This window comes from Scyliorhinus canicula, chromosome 6, assembly GCF_902713615.1.
Source record: "Scyliorhinus canicula chromosome 6, sScyCan1.1, whole genome shotgun sequence".
NCBI lineage: Eukaryota > Metazoa > Chordata > Chondrichthyes > Carcharhiniformes > Scyliorhinidae > Scyliorhinus > Scyliorhinus canicula.
The window spans coordinates 185,313,745-185,334,143 of record NC_052151.1 but is presented as its reverse complement, the minus strand read 5'-3'; the positions used below and the strand labels follow the sequence as shown (position 1 = coordinate 185,334,143).

General features: G+C 44.7%; 1 protein-coding gene across 8 annotated transcripts in view; it reads left to right on the top strand.

The window, feature by feature from the left end:
* dst (dystonin) overlaps positions 1-20,399 on the top strand; it is a 665,214-nt gene that overhangs the window by 563,693 nt on the left and 81,122 nt on the right. For all 8 annotated transcript variants that reach the window (XM_038800631.1, XM_038800637.1, XM_038800634.1 and 5 more), the window contains 3 exons: positions 13,204-13,323; positions 16,342-16,449; positions 17,796-18,014. In XM_038800631.1, the coding sequence (XP_038656559.1) occupies positions 13,204-13,323; positions 16,342-16,449; positions 17,796-18,014 (447 nt within the window). The remainder of the gene's footprint in view (positions 1-13,203; positions 13,324-16,341; positions 16,450-17,795; positions 18,015-20,399) is intronic.

The following is a 20,399-nucleotide window of genomic DNA, read 5'->3' as shown; positions in this document are numbered from 1 at the left end:
CACTCCCCAGGTCCCCTCCGTGCCAACCCGTGTCCCCACATCGGGGAAAAACTTGATGTCACATCAGGGAGTAGAGGGTTAAATTATAAGGACAGGTTGCATTAAGTTACTGTGGATTGCCATGAGTGTTAAAGATTGAGGGATGATCTCATCTGGGTGTTTAAAATGTTAAAAAGTGTTGATCGGCGAGATACAGGGTAACTGTTGCTTCTGGTCAGGGAATCGAGGGGAAGGGTACATAAAATTAAACAATGGGCAGGATTCACATTGCTAACACGATCTCGCAAGGCGTGGCGAGCCAGGTGGATCCCGGAAGAAGGCTCTACTGGCATCTATCGGCCCCGCCACGCTTTTCAGGCAGAAAGCGGCAGGGAGATCTCGCCTAAAAGCTTTTTCCAAATAAAGGCTGAAGTGAGCAAAACCTACATTTTGTTCATTCTAAGCTCAGTATTTGAACATTGCGTCTTTTATACTCCGTACCCTGCACCTGAGATCTCACACTTAAAAACATTATTGGTTACATCTGCTTTGTAAACACACTTGTTCATAAAGTCAGCCATCATTCCATCTTCAGCTCAACTTACCCAACCAGAAAATTTGTTTTATGGTGATGTCTACACTATTGTCAAAATGCCAAAATTCTTGTAATGTGAGCTGTTGCTTTGATGTGCTTTGCTTTGAGGTAAGAATACTGTTGATAATGCTGGAAGATTGGAATTCTCCATCTAGTCTCCGTTAATAATCGATGGGAGGGTGGGTGGGGAAAGTTCCATCTGTAGTCTTGTTTGAAACTCGCTTTTCATGTGTCATAGCGCTCCGTAATGAGTTATTTATTTCCTGTCATTCCAATATGTGACTTTATTTTGCATTAGAGCAAAATTGACAATTGGGTAAGGATTACTGCAAGCTAACTAAAACCAGGTTTAGACATGAGTGGTTAGAAATTGGTAGCCCTTTCTTTAGTGGCTGCCATTCTTGATTCGCAACCTGCCTGTGGCCATGCAGATCAAGGTGGGCAACCCGTGCATTTTGTGTATCCACCTCATCTGCATGAGGGTAGAGTGTAGGGCCATTTGGTTCGTGCACTGCTGTCTGTTCCTTCATGCCGCCTCTGGCTGCTGCACAGTATAGGGGATGCCGGCAAGGTTGTTAGCAAGCTATGTGGCACAGCCAGTCTGCTTTTTTAAACAAGGCTGCACATTATGGAGAAGCTGAATGAAAATATTTCTGCCGTGTAACTTATTGAAAAACGTATACCAGGGCAAAAAGAGGGTTCTGTAGTAACAAATGGAGGCATTGGCGGAGGAGTTGGGCAGGAGGCGAGACATTGTAGCTGGGGGCAGAAAGACCTCGAGGCAGCCCTCTGAGAACAGGTGACCAGGAAGATTAAACCAAAAGTCTGACTGCAGTGCCGCAAGAAGTCTAATAGATGGTCAATGTCAGAGAATGTGTTTTCAGGACATCTCCTTCTCCCCACTGCTCCAAGCTCTCCCATTGCTCTATGCAGCACACCCCCATCACTCAGTGTCTTAGGACTCACGGCGAGAATTCAGATAAGCCACTCCACTCTCACACACCTACTGACGCTGCCAGCCTCACCCCCGCCTCTCACTGCCTCCACTACCCCCAGTGATACAGCTCTGGTATGCACATCACACAAACACATTGCAACTCCATCACTGACACTCGGCCCCTCTTCTGCAGGACAAGGTTGTGCAGTCGAAGGGAGCAGACCCAGTGAGACCCAAGGAAACCTCCATCTCCTGAGCCCAACAGATGGTTCCCAGCATCATGGCATCGGCTATAAGCGAGCCGGTGGCATCCGGTGTCACTGAGAAAGTTCCTGGTGATGATAGCTTTCTGCGCTATTCTCCTTAGCAACTGTCAGCTCACCCTTATCCTGCTATCTGGCAGGACAAGCAAGCTGCTGATGGTGCAACCCTGGACCTCTTGCTACCCACCCCAACATCCTTCCCTCACACCAACCTACCCTTTCAGAGCTCCTGCCATCTACTCACCCACAAGTGAGGAGGAAGAGCACTGGTGAAGAGATTCCATCATTGAATCTGACACTCTGAGCCACCTCCGCCTTACTGACTCTCAACCTACCTTGGAGGCTAGTATAGATTTAGGGACACCATTAGTGTCACGATCGTGTGAAAGGTGTTTCCTTAAAGTGGTCCGTGAGCTAGGAATTTGGATGTGTGTATGAAGCTCCCTTTTATTATAAGTGATTCAATTAAAAATAGTCTTAAACAGGACAATGGTTAGTTTATTACAGACTATTGCTGAAAGTTACTTTTTTTAAATGACAAAGTTATTAACAAAAATACAAATGCAGAGACTAAAAGCAGATAATAAGATACTTAAAAGTTGTGGGTCACGAAGAAACCAAAACATTTCTACCTGCTGGCTGTTTGGGTGAGATCCACACAGGTATTCCCCCACATTTAGTCATTTTTCTGGGCCCTGGGGAGATTTTCTCCGATCTAGCCCACACTTAGAAATATTTTCATCACTCGGGAGCTGAACTCGCCGGCAAGACTGGCTCCTCAGAGACTGGAGCACCTTGTTGAAACGGTTACCCGATCTCTAAGTTAGCTTGAGGGCCCCCACACCCACAAGCAATGTCCCCCCCACCCCCTCTCCCCCAGCACACATGGGCATTAGCACCCATGAGGTCACTGAGCACCCCACCCCCCCTCCCCTCCTTTTCAGGCCTCCCCACCCACCCTTTCAGGACCCCAACCTTTATGAGGCAACTTCATACCCACTCTTCACCCCATCCACCCTTCATTCTCCCCCTCATTCCCCCTTTCATGGGCATGACCACCCTCAGGCCCTGACTCTTAGCCAGCGGCGTGCAGAGGTCTGGTGATGCCCGGGGCAAATCTTGATTCTATGCCCCCAAAGACTCAAGTATAAGGCCTAATATACTGAGAAATATTATGAGAAAGGAAAACATTTTGAATATATAAACACAGATGAAACATGAAATAAACGCTTTAAACATAGAACAGTACAGCACAGAACAGGCCCTTCGGCCCTCAATGTTGTGCTGAGCCATGATCACCCTACTCAAACCCACGTATCCACCCTATACCCGTAACCCAACAACCCCCCCCCTTAACCTTACTTTTATTAGGACACTACGGGCAATTTAGCATGGCCAATCCACCTAACCCGCACATCTTTGGACTGTGGGAGGAAACCGGAGCACCCGGAGGAAACCCACGCACACAGGGGGAGGACGTGCAGACTCCACACAGACAGTGACCCAGCCGGGAATCGAACCTGGGACCCTGGAGCTGTGAAGCATTTATGCTAACCACCATGCTACCCTGATTTATTCGATTTTAATATTAATCAATCAAATTTATTAAGTTCTTTTCCCCAAATGATACCTCCTGTCACAAAACACCTGAACTACTTCATTTTTTACATCAGCTGTGAGAAATTCTTTTTCAATGCTTATTAAAGCCAGGTTGGTCAGTCGCTCCTGTGACATAGAAGACCTCAGATATGTTTTTATTAATTTCAGTTTTGAAAATGACCTTTCACAGCTTGCGACTGAAAATGCAATTGTAAGCAGTAATCTGTATGAAACACACAGCGTCGGAAAGACATCCCTCCCATACTGCAGTAAAGACTCCAGAGCATCTTTAGGATCAGGGGGAACTCTAGTCCCTCCAGCTCGAAGGAGCATCACAAAATCAATAATTTCGTCATATAACTGAATTGCAACCACATCATTGTCATAATAATTTGCAAAGTCTGAACATTCCTTTTTTAATTTCTCTCTTTCTTGTTCATCTCCACTGATAATTTTGTGCAATTTATATCATAGACTTGCAAATTAGTGGTATCTGTATTCAAATATTAGCATGTTAAGGAATAAATGTCTCCAATTCCGAGATTAAATGCCATAGCAGTCCTCTGATCATCCAGGCTTCACTCTTACTACATCCCACGTAAATATTTCATTAAATATCACCAAAAAACCTATAAAAAACGTAGTTGCACCCGTTCTAGAGCTATTCACTGACCTCTTTATCTTTGCCATCTCTAAGGTATAGGACGGCTGCCTGAGGTTAAATTGCGCTGTAAGTTAGTCAATTTCCCCTTAGCGCTGGAATTCTAGGGATATTGTTCTCTTCTTCAGTCATTTTGCTTTGCAACACGGTAGCATAGTGGTTAGCATCAATGCTTCACAGCTCCAGGGTCCCAGGTTTGGTTCCCAGCTGGGTCACTGTCTGTGCGGAGTCTGCACGTCCTCCTCGTGTGTGCGTGGGTTTCCTCCGGGTGCTCCGGTTTCCTCCCACAGTCCAAAGATGTGCGGGTTAGGTGGATTGGCCATACTAAATTGCCCGTAGTGTCCTAAAAAGTAAGGTTGAGGGGGAGTTGTTGGGTTACGGGTATAGGGTGGATACGTGAGTTTGAGTAGGGTGATCATTGCTCGGCACAACATCGAGGGCCGAAGGGCCTGCTCTGTGCTGTACTGTTCTAAATCTAAATCAATGGGTGAGATGTTATGTCTCAAAAGTTGCGCCTCCCTCCTCTGCAACCCCCATGGAGAAGGATATGAGCAGAACGTCATGGAAATACTGTTATGACCCTTGTGGAAACAACTACAAACAACCCAACTAAGACCAATATACAAGACTTCACTTTTATATTAGCAATCACACCAAAATCAACGTAAATTAAACATGAATTAACAGGAAAATTGCAATAATATGACCGATAAATTACACATAGCAGATACAAAGACATATCTCACACATTTCGGTCAGCTCATTCAGCACGTATCGCTTTCATTTCAGCCACAATATCCTTCAAAACGTTGAACTTCTTCAAATCAAATTCCATCTTCATTTCTCTAAAGCTTTAGCACCAAGTCTCATCAAACTACTTCACCCAATTTCCACAAATATAATTTTCACAGTCAACACATTTCCAGATCCCTTCTTCTTCACAAAACCCTGGTCATGTGGGGCCTGTTTGTGCACTATGCCAGTGCATAAAGGGTCCCCAAATCCAGATATAAAAGCTCTGTTCAAGATCCGAGCTCCAGCAGCTTGCAGTCAAGTCTCTGAGAATCTCCCCTGCACCCTGCTGACCCTGGGCTTTAAGTATAAAGGGTAAGAGGGCAAAAGTTAAGAGGCCATGATGAATTTTTATAAAATACTGGTTCTGTCCCAAATGGGTGCCCCTGGCCCAAATGTCAAATTCTGGGCACGACAGTTTAAAAGTTGACAGCTACAGAGAGGGTGCAGAGAAGAGTTTTAAAATAGATCAAATAAATAAAATAAATAAATGAATAAATAAAACTCACCCATGGTGGCAATGCCGTCCATTCTGGAAAATTCGCGCCCTTTCTGCTCCCTCTCCAGCCTCTGCAGTGCGCAGGCGCGCTCGGGCCGACCGCGGTGCGCAGGCGCGCTAGGGCCGACCGCGGTGCGCAGGCGCGCTAGGGCCGACCGCGGACCGCGGTGCGCAGGCGCGCTCGGGCCGACCGCGGTGCGCAGGCGCGCTCGGGCCGACCGCGGCGACCGCGGTGCGCAGGCGCGCTCGGGCCGACCGCGGTGCGCAGGCGCGCTCGGGCCGACCGCGGTGCGCAGGCGCGCTCGGGCCGACCGCGGTGCGCAGGCGCGCTCGGGCCGACCGCGGTGCTGCCCCCATCCAGTCGCTGCCCGGGGCCAGCGCCCCGTCGGCCCCCCCCTCTGCACGCCGCTGCTCTTAGCAGTGCTACCCTGACACTGCCGCCTTGGTACTCCAGTGGGAGTTCCAGACCGCGACATCTGGTTGAATCTCATGAGATGTCTTGAACGTTGCAAATCTTGTGATTTGCCTCTCGCGGGATTCAACAGCCTCATCGCAACACCAGTCAGGCGCAACGAGGCCGATAAATTGCGCTTGTGATTTCAAATCCTTCTCCACGAGACATAGTTGCAAGGTCCATTGCTTGAATTCCTCCTTTCCAAAGTGAAGAGATTGAAACTTGAGGTTCAGTCTAGCAGCTGCAATGGCATCTGCAGCCGAGCAGTCAGTGGTTGCCTTTCTCAGGTAGATTCAGCAGCTCTGCAGGATTTTGGGAGAGAGCGAGGACCTTTCCTATTCCTCACTATTTTTGTGGTTATGGCACCTGCAGGTTGCCTGGACTTTTTCTTTGAAACAGCAGTTGATTCCTTTTTTAAAAAACTTCCTCCTTGTCCTCCCTTGGCCAAGAATGCCTTCTAAAGTTGTTTTCCAGAATTCTTCCTGGGGTTCGAAACACAAATGGGCTGTTTGCAGCCTGTCTCTATGCAACTCAAAAACATAAAATGGCTGCTATCCTATGAGCTGGACATAATGCCATGTGATCTTCCCAATTGGGCAAGTGATAGAGCAAGCATGCAACTTCTTATCAGCTACAGTGTTCAAAAGGGGTCAAGGTTTTCACATCTTCTGAGAGAAAAACATTGCTTGAGGTCTCAATGTATTTCAAAAGTTTTTTCATGTGTAGGTATGACGGCCTGCAATCCACTTAAAGCTCTCTGGAAGCTTGGCAACATTATAGAGGAAATGGTCAGGTGACTTTCGGCAGCCACCTTTAAGGCTTCTTGTGTCCATGTAAAAAGGAAGGTGACTTTTCTTTTACAAAATCTACAGTATCACAATGGCATGTTGGTGCCTTGCAGATGGGGAAGAATAGAGAGGAGCACTGAACGGGCGTACTGCTGAGACCTTGGTGATTTGGCTGGCCTGCCAGACAGCATCCTGCCACTGCCGAGAGGCATGGTGTCAGGCTCCATGCTGGCAGAAGCTATGGTGCAGATCTTACCTTCTCTACAACCTCTATTTCATCTCCGTGTTGTGCTGCAGACCCAGGGACCATGCTGCTGCTCCCCTCATATTTGTTGCAGCCAACCTATGGACTGGTCGCCTACTCCTCTGGCCTCCCTGTGCTATTGTGGCAGCACCCTCTGGTGATTTCAGGAACACTCCAAAACTCTTCTAAAAATACTCCTAGGTGCTTCCAGAGAGTTTGAATTGGGGAATTTCCAGGACGATTGCCTCACCTGTATTTTGGGTGCCTGGCCTTTAAGCAGTGTTACCATCTTGTAGCTCCACACTTGTTGCTTGCAAAGTGAACAACAAAAAGGCTGCCTAATATTCATTGGCCAAACTTCAAGACCGGGTGTCACATCAGCGAGTGGAACTGTGTGTCGTCATAATAATCTTCTTTTAATATCATCTGGCACACTCAGGGGACACCCCAGAAGACTTATGCAGCAACGTGGAATGTCAGCTGTAGCTCAGTGGATAGCACGCCTGCCTCTGAATCACAAGGTTCTGGGTTCTGATGCAGGGCTTGAGCACAAAACCAAGGCTGATTCTTCAGTGCAGCACTGAGGGAGCACTTCACTGTCTGAGGTGCCATATTTCAGATGAGACATTAATCCCAAGGTCTCCTCTGCCTGCATGGGTGGCTGTAAAAGGTCCCATGTCACTAGTTTGAAGAAAGGCAGGGGAGTTTTCTCCAGTGTCCTTGGCCAATATTTATCCTTCAATCACCATCATAAAAATATTTATCTGGTCATTATCACATGGATGTCTGGGGAGTTTGCTGGGCACAAATTATCTGCTGTGTTTCCTCATTTCCAACAGTGACTATACTTCATAAAATACTTAATTGGTAATAAAATACTTTAAAATGTCAGTGGCTGTGAAAAGTATGATAAAAATGCAAGTCTTTCTTTAACAATGCATGAACTTTGCAGGAAACTGCTAGAGCCAACAGGCGACCAAGTGGGCTCCACATGAAACCATTTCACTCCTGAGATATTTGTAAATGTTCCTTTTAGTTTCCTGCACTCTTTGAGGATTAACAAAAGCACCGGATACTGCCGTGATATCCCTTTCTCATTTGTCAGTGCCTGCATGATATTGGTATTGTGGCCAGTGGGGAGGTTCCCTTTGCAAAGTGCAAATTTAAGTTGAAGCCGAGTGCCGTGGTTTCCTGAGGTACCGAGAGTGAGGAGGTGGGACAGGGTGAGGAGAGTTACTCTGATCTTAACAGGGCCGCTTTCCTGAAGCAGTGTTCAGCAAACATTTACTGTTGAGAGCTCCATCATGTTCATCAGATTGATCCTCTGCCCATCTATTAGCCCAACATATGGTAAAGCAATTCATCATAAACGAAAGCAAATATGCTGGAAATCTGGAATAAAAAATGAATTTCTGATGTCAGATCAGCAACCTGAAGCATTAACTGTTTCTCTCTCTGCAGATTCTTCCTGGCATGCTGAGTATTTCCAGCATTTTCTGTTTTTATTTCAGCATGAAGTATATTTGTTCATTAGACATGGGAAGGGGAGGAGGTGGGTGGGGAATTGTGGGTTGGGCACTGGTTTTAAAGGGGCCGCCACATTTTGCTTTAATTTCTTCTATGAAGATTTTACCCCTGTTTTGTGAGGGCCACGAAGAATCCAGCACGAGTTTTCAGGATACAAAGAAATAACATTTATTTTCAAATTAACATATATATACAACAGCAGCAACAACTTCTCTTGCTGCCAAACTCCTCTCTCTCTGGTTCCGAACTGGCCAGCTCTATTTATGCAGGGAGTCTGCTAATGATTTCTCCGCCCCCCTCATTGGGGAAGCTCATACTCCCACGGGATTGTGGGATTGTCATTAGTCCCCAGCCAATGGTAAGCAGGCAGGTTATAACACCCTGGCTCATGGAAAAGTGTCCATGGCACAGAGTTGCTGATTGGTGATGTAGAGCAATCAGTATGGATTTGTGAATGGACCAATAATAATAATAATCTTTATTAGTGTCACAAGTAGGCTTACAGTAACACTGCAATGAAGTTACTGTGAAAATCCCCTCGTCGCCACACTCCATCGGCTGTTCGGGTACACTGAGGGAGAATTCAGAATGTCCAATTCACCCTAAGAAGCTCCTTTTCCAGGACTCGTGGGAGTAGACCGGAGCACCCGGACAAAACCCACACAGACACCGGGAGAACGTGCAGAACCCGGGACCCTGGCACTGTGAAGCAACAGTGCTGCCCACTGTGCTACCGTGCCGCCCAGAGGTCATAGATTTGAAATCATTGTCCAAAGACCAAAGGGGAAGATGAAGGGAAGCCTTTTTCACTGAGAGTTGGTGGGATCCCGATTGCTGCTGTACCTGAGAGGTTGAATCTATGAAAATTTGTAAATAGGGAGTCAGACTGACACTTGTGGATGAGGAACTTACAGGATTAAGGACAAAACAATGGAGTGTAGAATTAAGCACGACTGCGCTGACCTAACTGGCTGAATGGTTCCCTTCCATCCTGGAAGCTTCTGTGGGGTTTTTTTTGTCGCACTGTGAACAATAACTTGGAATTTTGCCAATTAGAAATAAATCCTTAACTGGAATGAAATGTGTTCCCCCATTCCTTAAATTACATGGACCTGGTCATTTATGTTGGGTTTGTAGAGCTCAGTCAACATTGATGCGAATCAGCTCTCGCATTCCATTCCTAGCTATCTGCTGACATGGTGGACTGACCATTCTAAAGGTAAGCAGACCCTGCTGGATTCAGCCCCATGGAATAAACTTTGGCTTCATTCTTGGACGGTTGAATCTTACCGGTACAGTGTTTACTCTAGGATTTGTTAAATTGGAAAACTTGTATTCAGTGAGCGCAACCCCTAACTGCAGCTATGCCTCAAAACATGAGGTTTTATATGCCGAGTAAACTCTTCACGTTTTGTTGTCAGGAATTTTTCAGAAGGGTCAGAATTTGGGGCTTGAAAAAGTTCTGGATATCATTTATCATCTTCACCTCACCTAAATTCCAAATGTTTGACTAGAGAGGAAAATATATTGTAAATCCTGACTGTTCATGTGCTCTGAAATCCCAGGAAGTTCAAAGCTTTTGAAGTTTATTGGGGAGCTTATTCTGAGTCCGACAAGCACCAGCTTTTATCTGTGTAGGTGCCCCAGTCATATGTAACTCATCAGCCGTGGTACTACTGTTCAATGCAGTGTGAATTATAGAGTGCCTTATGTTCTAATGCATTGCACCTGGAGCTCCTCACATCCTATCGCTGCTGGTGGGATGCGGGTCTTAGCCATTTTGCCTTTGTGGTGATACTAGATCTCTATTCCTACGACTAACTGTGTACAGGGAATATGACCACCCTGTCTCAGTCAGATGTTCAGTTAACCCTTTCAGCCAGTTATTTTTCCATAATTGATGTAGGGATGATTCTACAGACCTGAACACTAAGAAACAAGGACATGTCACTTCAGACAAAAATGTTGGGCAAATTGCAGACACACCACAGAGCACTGGAAACACTTTGTTTTGGAACCACCCCCTTTTATGTTATCAGTTATCTCAAATCCACCATAACAAAACGGGCCAGTGTTTCAAACAAAATCTGCTTTTTGGTATGCTGTAACATCAGAAATTAAAGTTACACATTCTTTAAAAACAATTACTGACCAAGTAAGCATTGACTAGAATTATGCATCATTGTTTGGTTTGGGACGAATGGAGCTCAGAGTTTTTTTTCCAGTGGATTAATTTATTACAAGGTAATTTCAATTAGAGCTGTCTAACTGTGGTCTAACACTACGCAATTTAAAAACTCGGTGATTACTGGTAGATCAACCAATCTATGAACGTGCATTTGGACAGATGTGTAAACCATAGGGCACCAAGAGACCGCAGGAAAACACAGAACCCAGAATTGCAAATAAGACTATATTGCCAAAGCAAAAATTTGTATTTATACATCACCTTTCATGACCTTAAGATATTCCACAACACTTTGCAGCCAATGAATACTTTGCAAGTGCAGTCACTGTTTAAATAGGGGAGATTAATGAGTCCAATCATATTTTTTGCACTTTCCATATATGGGACTATAATCATTTTTTTTTGGCTATAAAGTACCGTGGGGCATCCCAAGGTTATGAATACAAGTCTTTATTTCCTTTCTGAAATGCTGAATTATGAGGACATTAGATGAGGTTGGAGGTGACTAGTGAGACCATTTATTTACACTTTTGGTATATATTACATTATTGGCTGCAATTTCATTTTGACAGCTGGTGTGTGACAAACTAATTCTATTTGGCTAGGACATGGAAACATAGAAAATAGGAGCAAGAGTCAGCCCTTCGGCCCGTCTGTTCCATCATTCATTATGATTATGGCTGATCATCCAACTCAGTAACCTGTTCCTGCTTTTCCCCCATATCCCTATGTCGGCCTGTCAATATCAAAAAAGAAAATACTGGACAATCTCAGCAGGTCTGACAGCATCTGTGGAGAAAGGAGCTAGTATTTTGAGTCTGGATGACTCCTTGCCAAAGCTCTGACGAGTCATCCAGACATCCAGACTGCGGAGCCTTGAAGAGACTTCAAGCTATGCAAAGTATTTAGTTGGGAACAGATTTATCAAGACAGTTGGGCAAATCAGTACTGTGAAAGCAACGCTTGGGAAGTTGCCAGCAAGTGCTTCAGTACATAGAGGAGGCCAATAAGTGCAACACTTGAACATTGAAGAAAGTTGGACATGGGAAGTCAGCATGGTTGGTGTTCTGATCAGAATAGGTCATGTGAGCAGAACAATTGCTTTCGGGTGAACCTACCCGTAGATCTTCCATGGTAGTACCCATCATTTACTGACAGAACAGTTTAAATTTGTGAGACTTTTAACTTCCAATATTTCAACAGCAATCCACAGTTCTCACTTGTGACTGCTCAAAGAGAATGATTTAGTCATGCATCATTCCTCAGGCTAGTGGATCGGCAACCAGAGGTATATATTTCAAATAGATATCAGAAGAACTAGAGGGAAAACCGGGAGGATTTTTTTCAGTGTTTCTGAGCTCTGGAATGTGCTACCTGAACGAGAGGCGAAAGCAGATTCCAAAGGAAGTTCCAGAAGGCGATTGGACATGCAGTTAAAGGAAGCTAATTTGCAGGGTTATGGGGGGAAAGCTGGACAGTGCTTCCAAAGAGCTGGCCCAGTCACAATGGTCTCCATCTATTCTCTAAGATCCTATAATTTTAAGCTTGTCATAAAGAGTGTAGAGTCTGTATTCCTTGAACTTCAGCATCAGGGTAAAACCAGTTGTGGATTCTAACAATGCAGAGTCAATTTCCATTTGACGTTTTTCATGAGATGCTCAATATTATTTTAACCAGACCCCTAATTGGTGCAGGATAAATAACTGTGGATTCTACCGGATAAACAGCAATAGAAACTCCTGAGAAAAACTAGTACAGCCATTGTGTTGGGAGGGTACTGTGAAGGTTTAAAAGTGAAAGATGTCTTTTTAGGGGCTGTAGTTTCTACACTGTGTAATTTTGTACTAGTGTTCTGTTTGTCAGAGAACCAATGGTGGTTCAAGCAGTGACTGTCCAAGACATGGTTTGAATATACGGACAGAACAAGTTGACACCTAGGAGGAAACCAGCGGATCCATTAAGCCTGTCCCACAACAGGATAACTGGAGCATCTTCACAAAATATTTCAGCCTCCCCCTGTTAACAGAATCCAGGCCGGTTGGTGAAGTCAAAACCCAAGACACCGAGGTTGTCCTTGAATCTCTACACTCCTTACCCACACCCAGTGTCCCAGCTGTCCCCTATTCATAAGTGCTCTAAGGAATTAACTAAACAATGCTCTTCATCTGTGTATCTTGAAAATATAATTAGTCCTCTCCACATCCTCAGCCACATAGTTTCCTGGGCGAGACAAAAACCAGAGGGGAAGCCCAAGATACTTTTAGGAGGGGGGGGGAATACATTGGAAAAAGTTGCATCTGACCCTGTCAGACATTGAAGACCAATCCAGGAGATTCCCATGGTTTGCGTGTTATCTATAAAAACATGAACAAGAAGTATCAGCCTTGATTCTATGTCTGTGGTAATAACGAGAGTGGTGGCAGGTTTGTTAAAACTGGTCAGAATTAAAGGACGGGTATAATGGGACAGGGTTGTCCAGCTTCCGATCGACATCCTGCAACCTGTTGTTTGGATGTAGCAATGCCCTCCAACCCACCTCATTCAGCCAATGCTGAGGGGGCCCGGCTAGCTGTATAAATATGACCACAAACTTCTGTTTGACTTTGAGGTGACTGGTAGGATTTTCAGAAGTGATTCCATTCTGTAACTAACCGTCTTCTTTCTGCTTGCTCACCAGTTTGAACAAGCAGCAGATGCAGAAATTGCTTGGATCACAGAAACAGAGAAGAAGCTCAAATCACTTGGTGACATAAGACTAGAGCAAGACCAGACCTCTGCTGAGCTGCAAGTTCAAAAGGTAATGCAGCATAATGTCTCAACAGTGGATGTCTGCTTGCACAAAATGTCTATGTATTATTATAGTATAATCTCAGGTCTATTATGTGATCTTATAGAAGAAAAACAGTGCAATCCTGCTGGAGTAGGCTTGTTTGAATGAGCAGTTCAATATTTTGTTTTTCTATTTGATAGTTCCGGATTGTCATCTTGTTTCAGGTGAAACATATGTGTGCTAGAGACTCGATATTTTTAGCCCAGTGCTACATATGTACAGGTGCTGGAGATCTGTGCCTATTGTCCTATTATAGAACATAGAACAGTACAGCACAGAACAGGCCCTTCGGCCCTCGATGTTGTGCCGAGCAATGATCACCCTACTCAAACCCACGTATCCACCCTATACCCGTAACCCAACAACCCCCCCCCCCTTAACCTTACTTTTTTTTTAGGACACTACGGGCAATTTAGCATGGCCAATCCACCTAACCCGCACATCTTTGGACTGTGGGAGGAAACCGGAGCACCCGGAGGAAACCCACGCACACACGGGGAGGACGTGCAGACTCCGCACAGACAGTGACCCAGCCGGGAATCGAACCTGGGACACCCTGGAGCTGTGAAGCATTTATGCTAACCACCATGCTACCGTGCTGCCCTATTAACATGTGTTAACTGACAAGTGGGGCAGCATGGTAGCGCAATGGGCAGCATGTAGCGCAGTGGTTAGCACAGTTCCTTCACAGCTCCAGGGTCCCAGATTCGATTCCCGGCTTGGGTCATCATCTGTGCGGAGTCTGCACGTTCTCTCCGTGTGTGCATGGGTTTCCTCCGGGTGCTCCGGTTTCTTCCTACAGTCCGAAGATGGGCAGATTAGGTGGATTGGCCATGATAAATTGCCCTTAGTGTCCAAAAAAGGTTAGGTGAGGTTACTGGGTTACGGGGATAGGGTGGAGGTGTGGGCTTAGGTAGGGTGCTCTTTCCAAGGGCCGGTGTGGGCTTAGGTAGGGTGCTCTTTCCAAGGGCCGGTGCAGACTTGATGGGCTGAATGGCCTCCTTCTGCACTGTAAATTCTATGATTCTATGAATTTTGTGGCCCCTCCCACCGGTGAGATCTTCAGGTTCTGCTGAAGTCAATGGAACTTTGAAGCACTGTGACAGGACTGTAAAAACTGCCCATAGTGTTCATCAGAATTGACAAATGTTATCACCGCTATTGAAGATGAGTGGAGGTAAAGTTTTCACCTGTTGATCTGTGTAAAAGAAAAATCTCAAAACATAGAAGACTGAATCCAATGAAATATGGTACACAGATGGCGTATTATCCAAGGAAGAACTGACTAGATTTGGCAAAGTGGCAGATCCAGATTGTGGAATTTGTTTAAAAGATCCTTTAACATTTGGAGATTGGGAAAATTGACTTTTTTGCAAATGTTGTGGGTAGATTTATTTAGAATGTCGTTAATTGCTATTGAATGTTGTGGATTGTTTCGGCTGATGTGGTGGAATTTGCCACAGCTGTCAGAATGTGAGCAGAGTTTTCAGGGCAGCCTGTTGGATAGGGATTGGTCTGAAGCTTCCTCAGTGAGATTGGAGCACTTAATAAAATCATTACAGAGCATCTAGATAGGGAAAGGCCACATGGAAGAGCTGTGCTTGAGTAAAAATGTTGATGACTTTTTTATTATATGGATAACTGACGTTATACTGGATATGAATTCTGTACTTTTGAGCTTTACCTAGTCAAAACTCATTGAATGGCCGAGGAAAAGGTTTCTTTGAGGAAAGAATGAACCAACGGAAAGCATTGTTTAAAAAGAAGGGATTGCACATTTAGGACAGAGATGAGGAAACTTTTTTTCCTGAGAGTTGTGAGACTTTGGAAGTCTCTTCCTCAAAACATGGTTGAGGCAGAGTTTTTACATTTCTTTAAGGCAGCAGTAGATAGGTTCTTGATAAGCAAGTGGCTGAAGGCAGGAATGTGAAGTTGAGGTTACAACAAGATCAGCATTATCTTGTTGAATGGCAGAGAAGGTTCGAGGGGCAGAGTGGCCTACTCCTACTCCTGATTCGTATGGAAAGTAATGTTTCACTTGCTCGATATCTGCTTGCTATAGATGATCCATTATTGTTGGAGTCCGATTCAGGTAAACATTAGTCAAGGGACAGAGAACATACCTATATCTGCAGGGGGTAAATTGAGAAACTAATCTGTAGATATAATATTTAATTAAAAATGATTGCTCAGTCTACGGAACAGGCTGCCGAGGGAAATGGCGGAAGCAATTAGTGTTGATTATTTCAAATACCCATTATGTTTCTTTCAGAAAATAATATTTTTGATGCACTAGGTCAGGCCTGGCATGGTGAATATTAACAAACTTGGGAGGCACAGGTACCTTTGGACCAATGTCTTCCAAGTTTGTCCACCACTCGAATTTCCCCTGCCTCAGGCTGGATCATCAAAGTGGGGTTAGGAACCTGACAACTGGATGAGTTCTGGCTCCCAGCACCACACCTGAACTGCGTCACTGTTGAAATACTATTTTTAATTGATTGGGCAGAAGGCAGCTAGTACCTCCAAGGGGTGGGAACCTGCGTTCTGGCACTAGCAGCAGGGGCAGATGGTAGTTATGGATAGGGTTCCTCCTGCCTTGCTGAAGAAGACCGGCAGCTGAAGGAAGGATCAAGAGAATAAAGATGGTGCAAAATGGCCATGGTTGCCAGTTCGAGGTACAGTGCAGTTTATCCCTTAGGTTTGACAAGAAAAATTCAAACAGAAAGGAGCGTTCTTTTGCCCTGCTGTAACCTCCTTCGAGAGCTCAAAGCGCTGTTAATTGGTGGCAAGCGGATTTCCCATTTCCCATTCATCTGCAGGCCCTTTGAAAATTGCAAACTGTCCCAGAGGTGGCTGAATCCAGCCTTATTTTCAAATCATATGTCAACATATTAAAATGCTGCTTTGCGTAGCACTGTGTGTCTGCAATTATAAAAAGGTAATTTATTGATCAGTGCTTACAGTTATCTCTTGCGTTTTAAGGCATTTTCAATGGATATTTTGCGACACAAAGATACAATTGATGAACTTGTTGCAAATGGCGATCAAATTATGAATTCCTGCACTGAAGAGGAGAAAACATCCCTTCAGGTACAATGGTGAAAAAAGCAATTAAGTATTAATTATCTTATGCTTGAACATGTGTAAGTCCCATCGGTCTATACAGAGTAAATGTTCTTACTTGAGCAATGAAATGTGAGAGGAGTAGATGCTCCATGCTCGCTCCACCCTACTGGCACCAACTTTATCCCACTACAGGTCCGCTGCCTGTTAACTCTGCACACCCTCTTGCTGCCTTCCCTCTCTTACACGTTTGCTAATTTCCTAATTATTTCAGATCTTCAGAACTTGAGTTTCCTCTGCACTCATTCACGTGTGCATTTTAGCAGCTGCTCCACACTCTAGTCCATCACATCAATTTCCATTTATTTCTCCTCATTTTTTAACTTTCTACTTTTCACTGAACCACCCCCCCCCCCCCTCCCCCCCCCCCCCCCTCCCCCCCCCCCCCCCCCCCCCCCGGCAAATCGCCTCTCCTGTCATAATGTCTTCTTTCAATTCCTTCAACTCTCACCTGTCAGTTACCCTGCCCTCTTAAATTCCTACACCAATCCATCGGTACTCATGAACTAAGCTTTCCTCTGCATCTCTCTCTTGTCAGTCGTTGAAGCACTGGTTCATTATGAGCAGCAGTGACAATCATCTAATCCCACTCTCTTGCCGAGCTTCCCGTCCAGCTGCCCATTTGAGGCTAACCTTTCAAATTGCTTCCCTGTACAATTCCTTGTTCACTTTGGAACGAGGCCCTAGCCAACCATGAGCTTATTGTGGACAATTGCATCAATTTCCTTAATGGAAACCCGACTAATGACATCTTACCCTTTAATGAAGCCTCCCTGCTTGGCTATGTCTTTCACCACTTACCGCCTCAAGATTGTCACCGCGGCAGAACAAACAGAAGGCTGACGCCCAACTCCTCTAGTATTTTCATCTCCTTTGAGCATCTCACCTTCCCATCCATCTCACCCCTCATTTGAAATCTACGTTCTCTACTGCACACCCAAGAATGATGAAAATGTTCTCTCTGAGATAGTTTCACTGTTCTCTTCCCTCAGCTTCTACTCCAGATGAGTTGGCATCCTTGACTCCAAAGCCCCTAAATTCGGAATTCCCTCCCTAAATCCCTCAGTCTCTCTTTTGTCTTTAAGAGTCTCCATAAAACATTCTAGTTTGGAAAAGCTTTTGATCACCTATCCTAATATCTCCCTCTGTGGCTTGGAGTCAGATTTTGTTCGATAATGTTCATGTGAAGCATCTTGAGATTATATTCTCTGTTCAAGTTACTGTATAAATTCAAGTTCTTCTTGTAAATAGAATATGAATTAATTTAAGGTGACCGGGTTCTGCTGACAGAAATGTTTTATTTATTTTTGTAGAACAAGCTGGACACACTTCAGAAACAGTACGAGGTGATCAGCCAGATGAATGCAGAGCGATACTTGCAGCTGGAACGGGCCCAGTCTTTGGTCAGCCAGTTTTGTGAGACCTACGAAGAGCTCTGGCCATGGCTTGCAGAGACCCGGGTGCTGATTACGCAGTTACCCACACCAGCCATTGAATTTGAGATGTTAAAGCAACAACAGGAAGAACTTCGGGTAAGGAAATTGGTCCATTGGCCCTTTGTGTATGGTACCATTCTTGGCTAAACTTCATTCAACATGATGTGCTGACTCATGGCGAATGTAAACGAACCCCATATCTTCACCATTTTCAGTGGCACAAAGCAATGTTGATGTTGGAAATACGCTTTCACCTGAAAGTCTTGTTCTGGATTTTCTCCTCTAAATGCCCCTACCCTTCTCTCCTCCGCTAAGACTGCCCCTTTGACCTGGCCTGATATCTCTTTTTGTGAAAGTTTGAAATTTGTTTGACGACACTCCAGTGGAATGCCTTGTAACATATTGCATGTTAAAGATGCTGTACAGATGTGTAAGTGAGAGAAATGCATAAAAGTGAATTCTGACAGGTATATGAGGCATACCACTGACAATTTTCACAAGGAATATAGCTGTTATCCTGAAATTTTAAAAAGAAAATATTCAGCTGAATGCCACAACAGCTGGCTGCCAATAAGGGCACTAAATGATGGGGATATGTATTTAACATGAAGTAATTTTCAGATAATAAAGCCCTGTAGCTATTCCTCATATTACATAATCAGCAAAATTACTTCAATTATGTGGAGGGACAAATGAAGCTGGGATTGTTCCCTTTGAGCAGAGAAGATTCAGAGGAGATTTAATAGAATTCTTGTGCATAATTCTTAAGGGGTTTGCTCGAGTAAATTGGAAGAAACTGTCCCTTCTGTCAGGTGGGGGTGGTGGAGGTGCAGTTCGGGGATTTTCGTTGTAATCTTAAATGCACAACCTGAAGGGCTGGTGGAAGCAGATTCAGTAATAACTTTCAGAAGTTGATTGGAATGGGAAGGTTCTCGTTCCTGAATGCTATCCAGTGAGTTTAGCTGGAATGTAAATGTGTGGGTATCATCCAGCTTCCACCCCACGGGCTACGAGGAAACTTTGGCAATAATTGGATAATTCTTTCAAAGAGCATGATGGATCAAGTGGCCTCCCCCTGTGCTGTATGATTCTGTGAAATGAAGAGCTCTCTTGGTGGCCTGAGTGAACACCCGCCCCCAGCAGGTTTTCTGGCGACAGAGGCTGCTCACCATTGGTCAGCGGCGGAATATTCCAGCCCCGTCGATGTCAAAGGCATTTTGCGTTGTTCGCCAACTGCGCCGCGGGGAAATTGGTCGGCCAGTGACAAGCTGGCTCTACCGCCAGAAAAGCCGCCGGGAGATGGGATCGGAAAACCCCAGCCCCAATCTGCACTGTTTGCTCATCTCAGCTGGAACCATGATCCGATGCTGCCCCGGGGCTAAAGGACGAAGAAATTGACCACGGTTCTCATGCCTGAATGTCAACTAGAGATTTTAGCTGGAATGTGAATGTGTGGGTATCATCCGGTTTCCACCTCGTTCTGGTCAAATGCATGAAATAACCCATGAACACCTACTATTGAGGCTTGTGTGGAGACTGATCATTAAGTTGAGATACGAGAGGGGCGCACTCCTGGATCTAAAGAGTAAGTTCAGCAAATCCCCTGACTCCTGCAGAAGTGGATTGGTGCTGGGGCTCCAATTCTGCAGTGCTGATTTTGTTCTGACCTGCTTTACCCCTGGACATAGCTTCCCAGTGGGTGGCTGGGCAGTGAACTTCACTCCCCAGCATGAGATTCTGCCTCACTGAAGAATGTAAATTAGGGAAATAATAATAGAATTTAAGGAAGTGATATCAGGATGAGCGATTGATGTTCTTGGAATCCAACTGAACCAATTGGCCAGTTACCAAAAGTTTGAATTATTACGAGTTATGCAGAAAGACGAATGATCTGCAATTATCATTTGTAACCAGCAGAATGAAGGATGTATTATTTTTTGAAAGCTGACTTGCTTAATGACAGTAAGTACTGATATTTCAACACCCCTAAAAGGCAATATTTGGCCACTCGTATGTTTAAATATACACTGTTCCTTCACACTACTTGTCAATGCCACAGTATTTTCAGGAGATTTTCCATGTTTTGAATCTCCAGCAGTGTGATTCCTGCAGAATATGTTTAACACAATTCTTTCTTTATTTGTCTTACACCCAATGTTTAATGTATGTTTTCAAAAAATACCTTACTCCAGCTGTAATTGTGGCTACAAACTGGCTGCAGTAGCACCAGTCCAACATGTCTCTGTCTCATTAAGCTTGCCACTAATTGGTGACGCTCCTCAAAATGGATAGCATAAATGTTAACATGCAAACTATAACACCATAATTTAATGCCCACTTTGCACCGTCCCTTTTAATTATATGTTTGCATACAGCATGTAACCATTGTTCACTCACATTTGTAACTTATATTTGTCTGACAGAGCAGAGAGGTATTGCAGTGTTGGCTCATTGAGAAGAAATTTAGTCTGCAGCTCACTG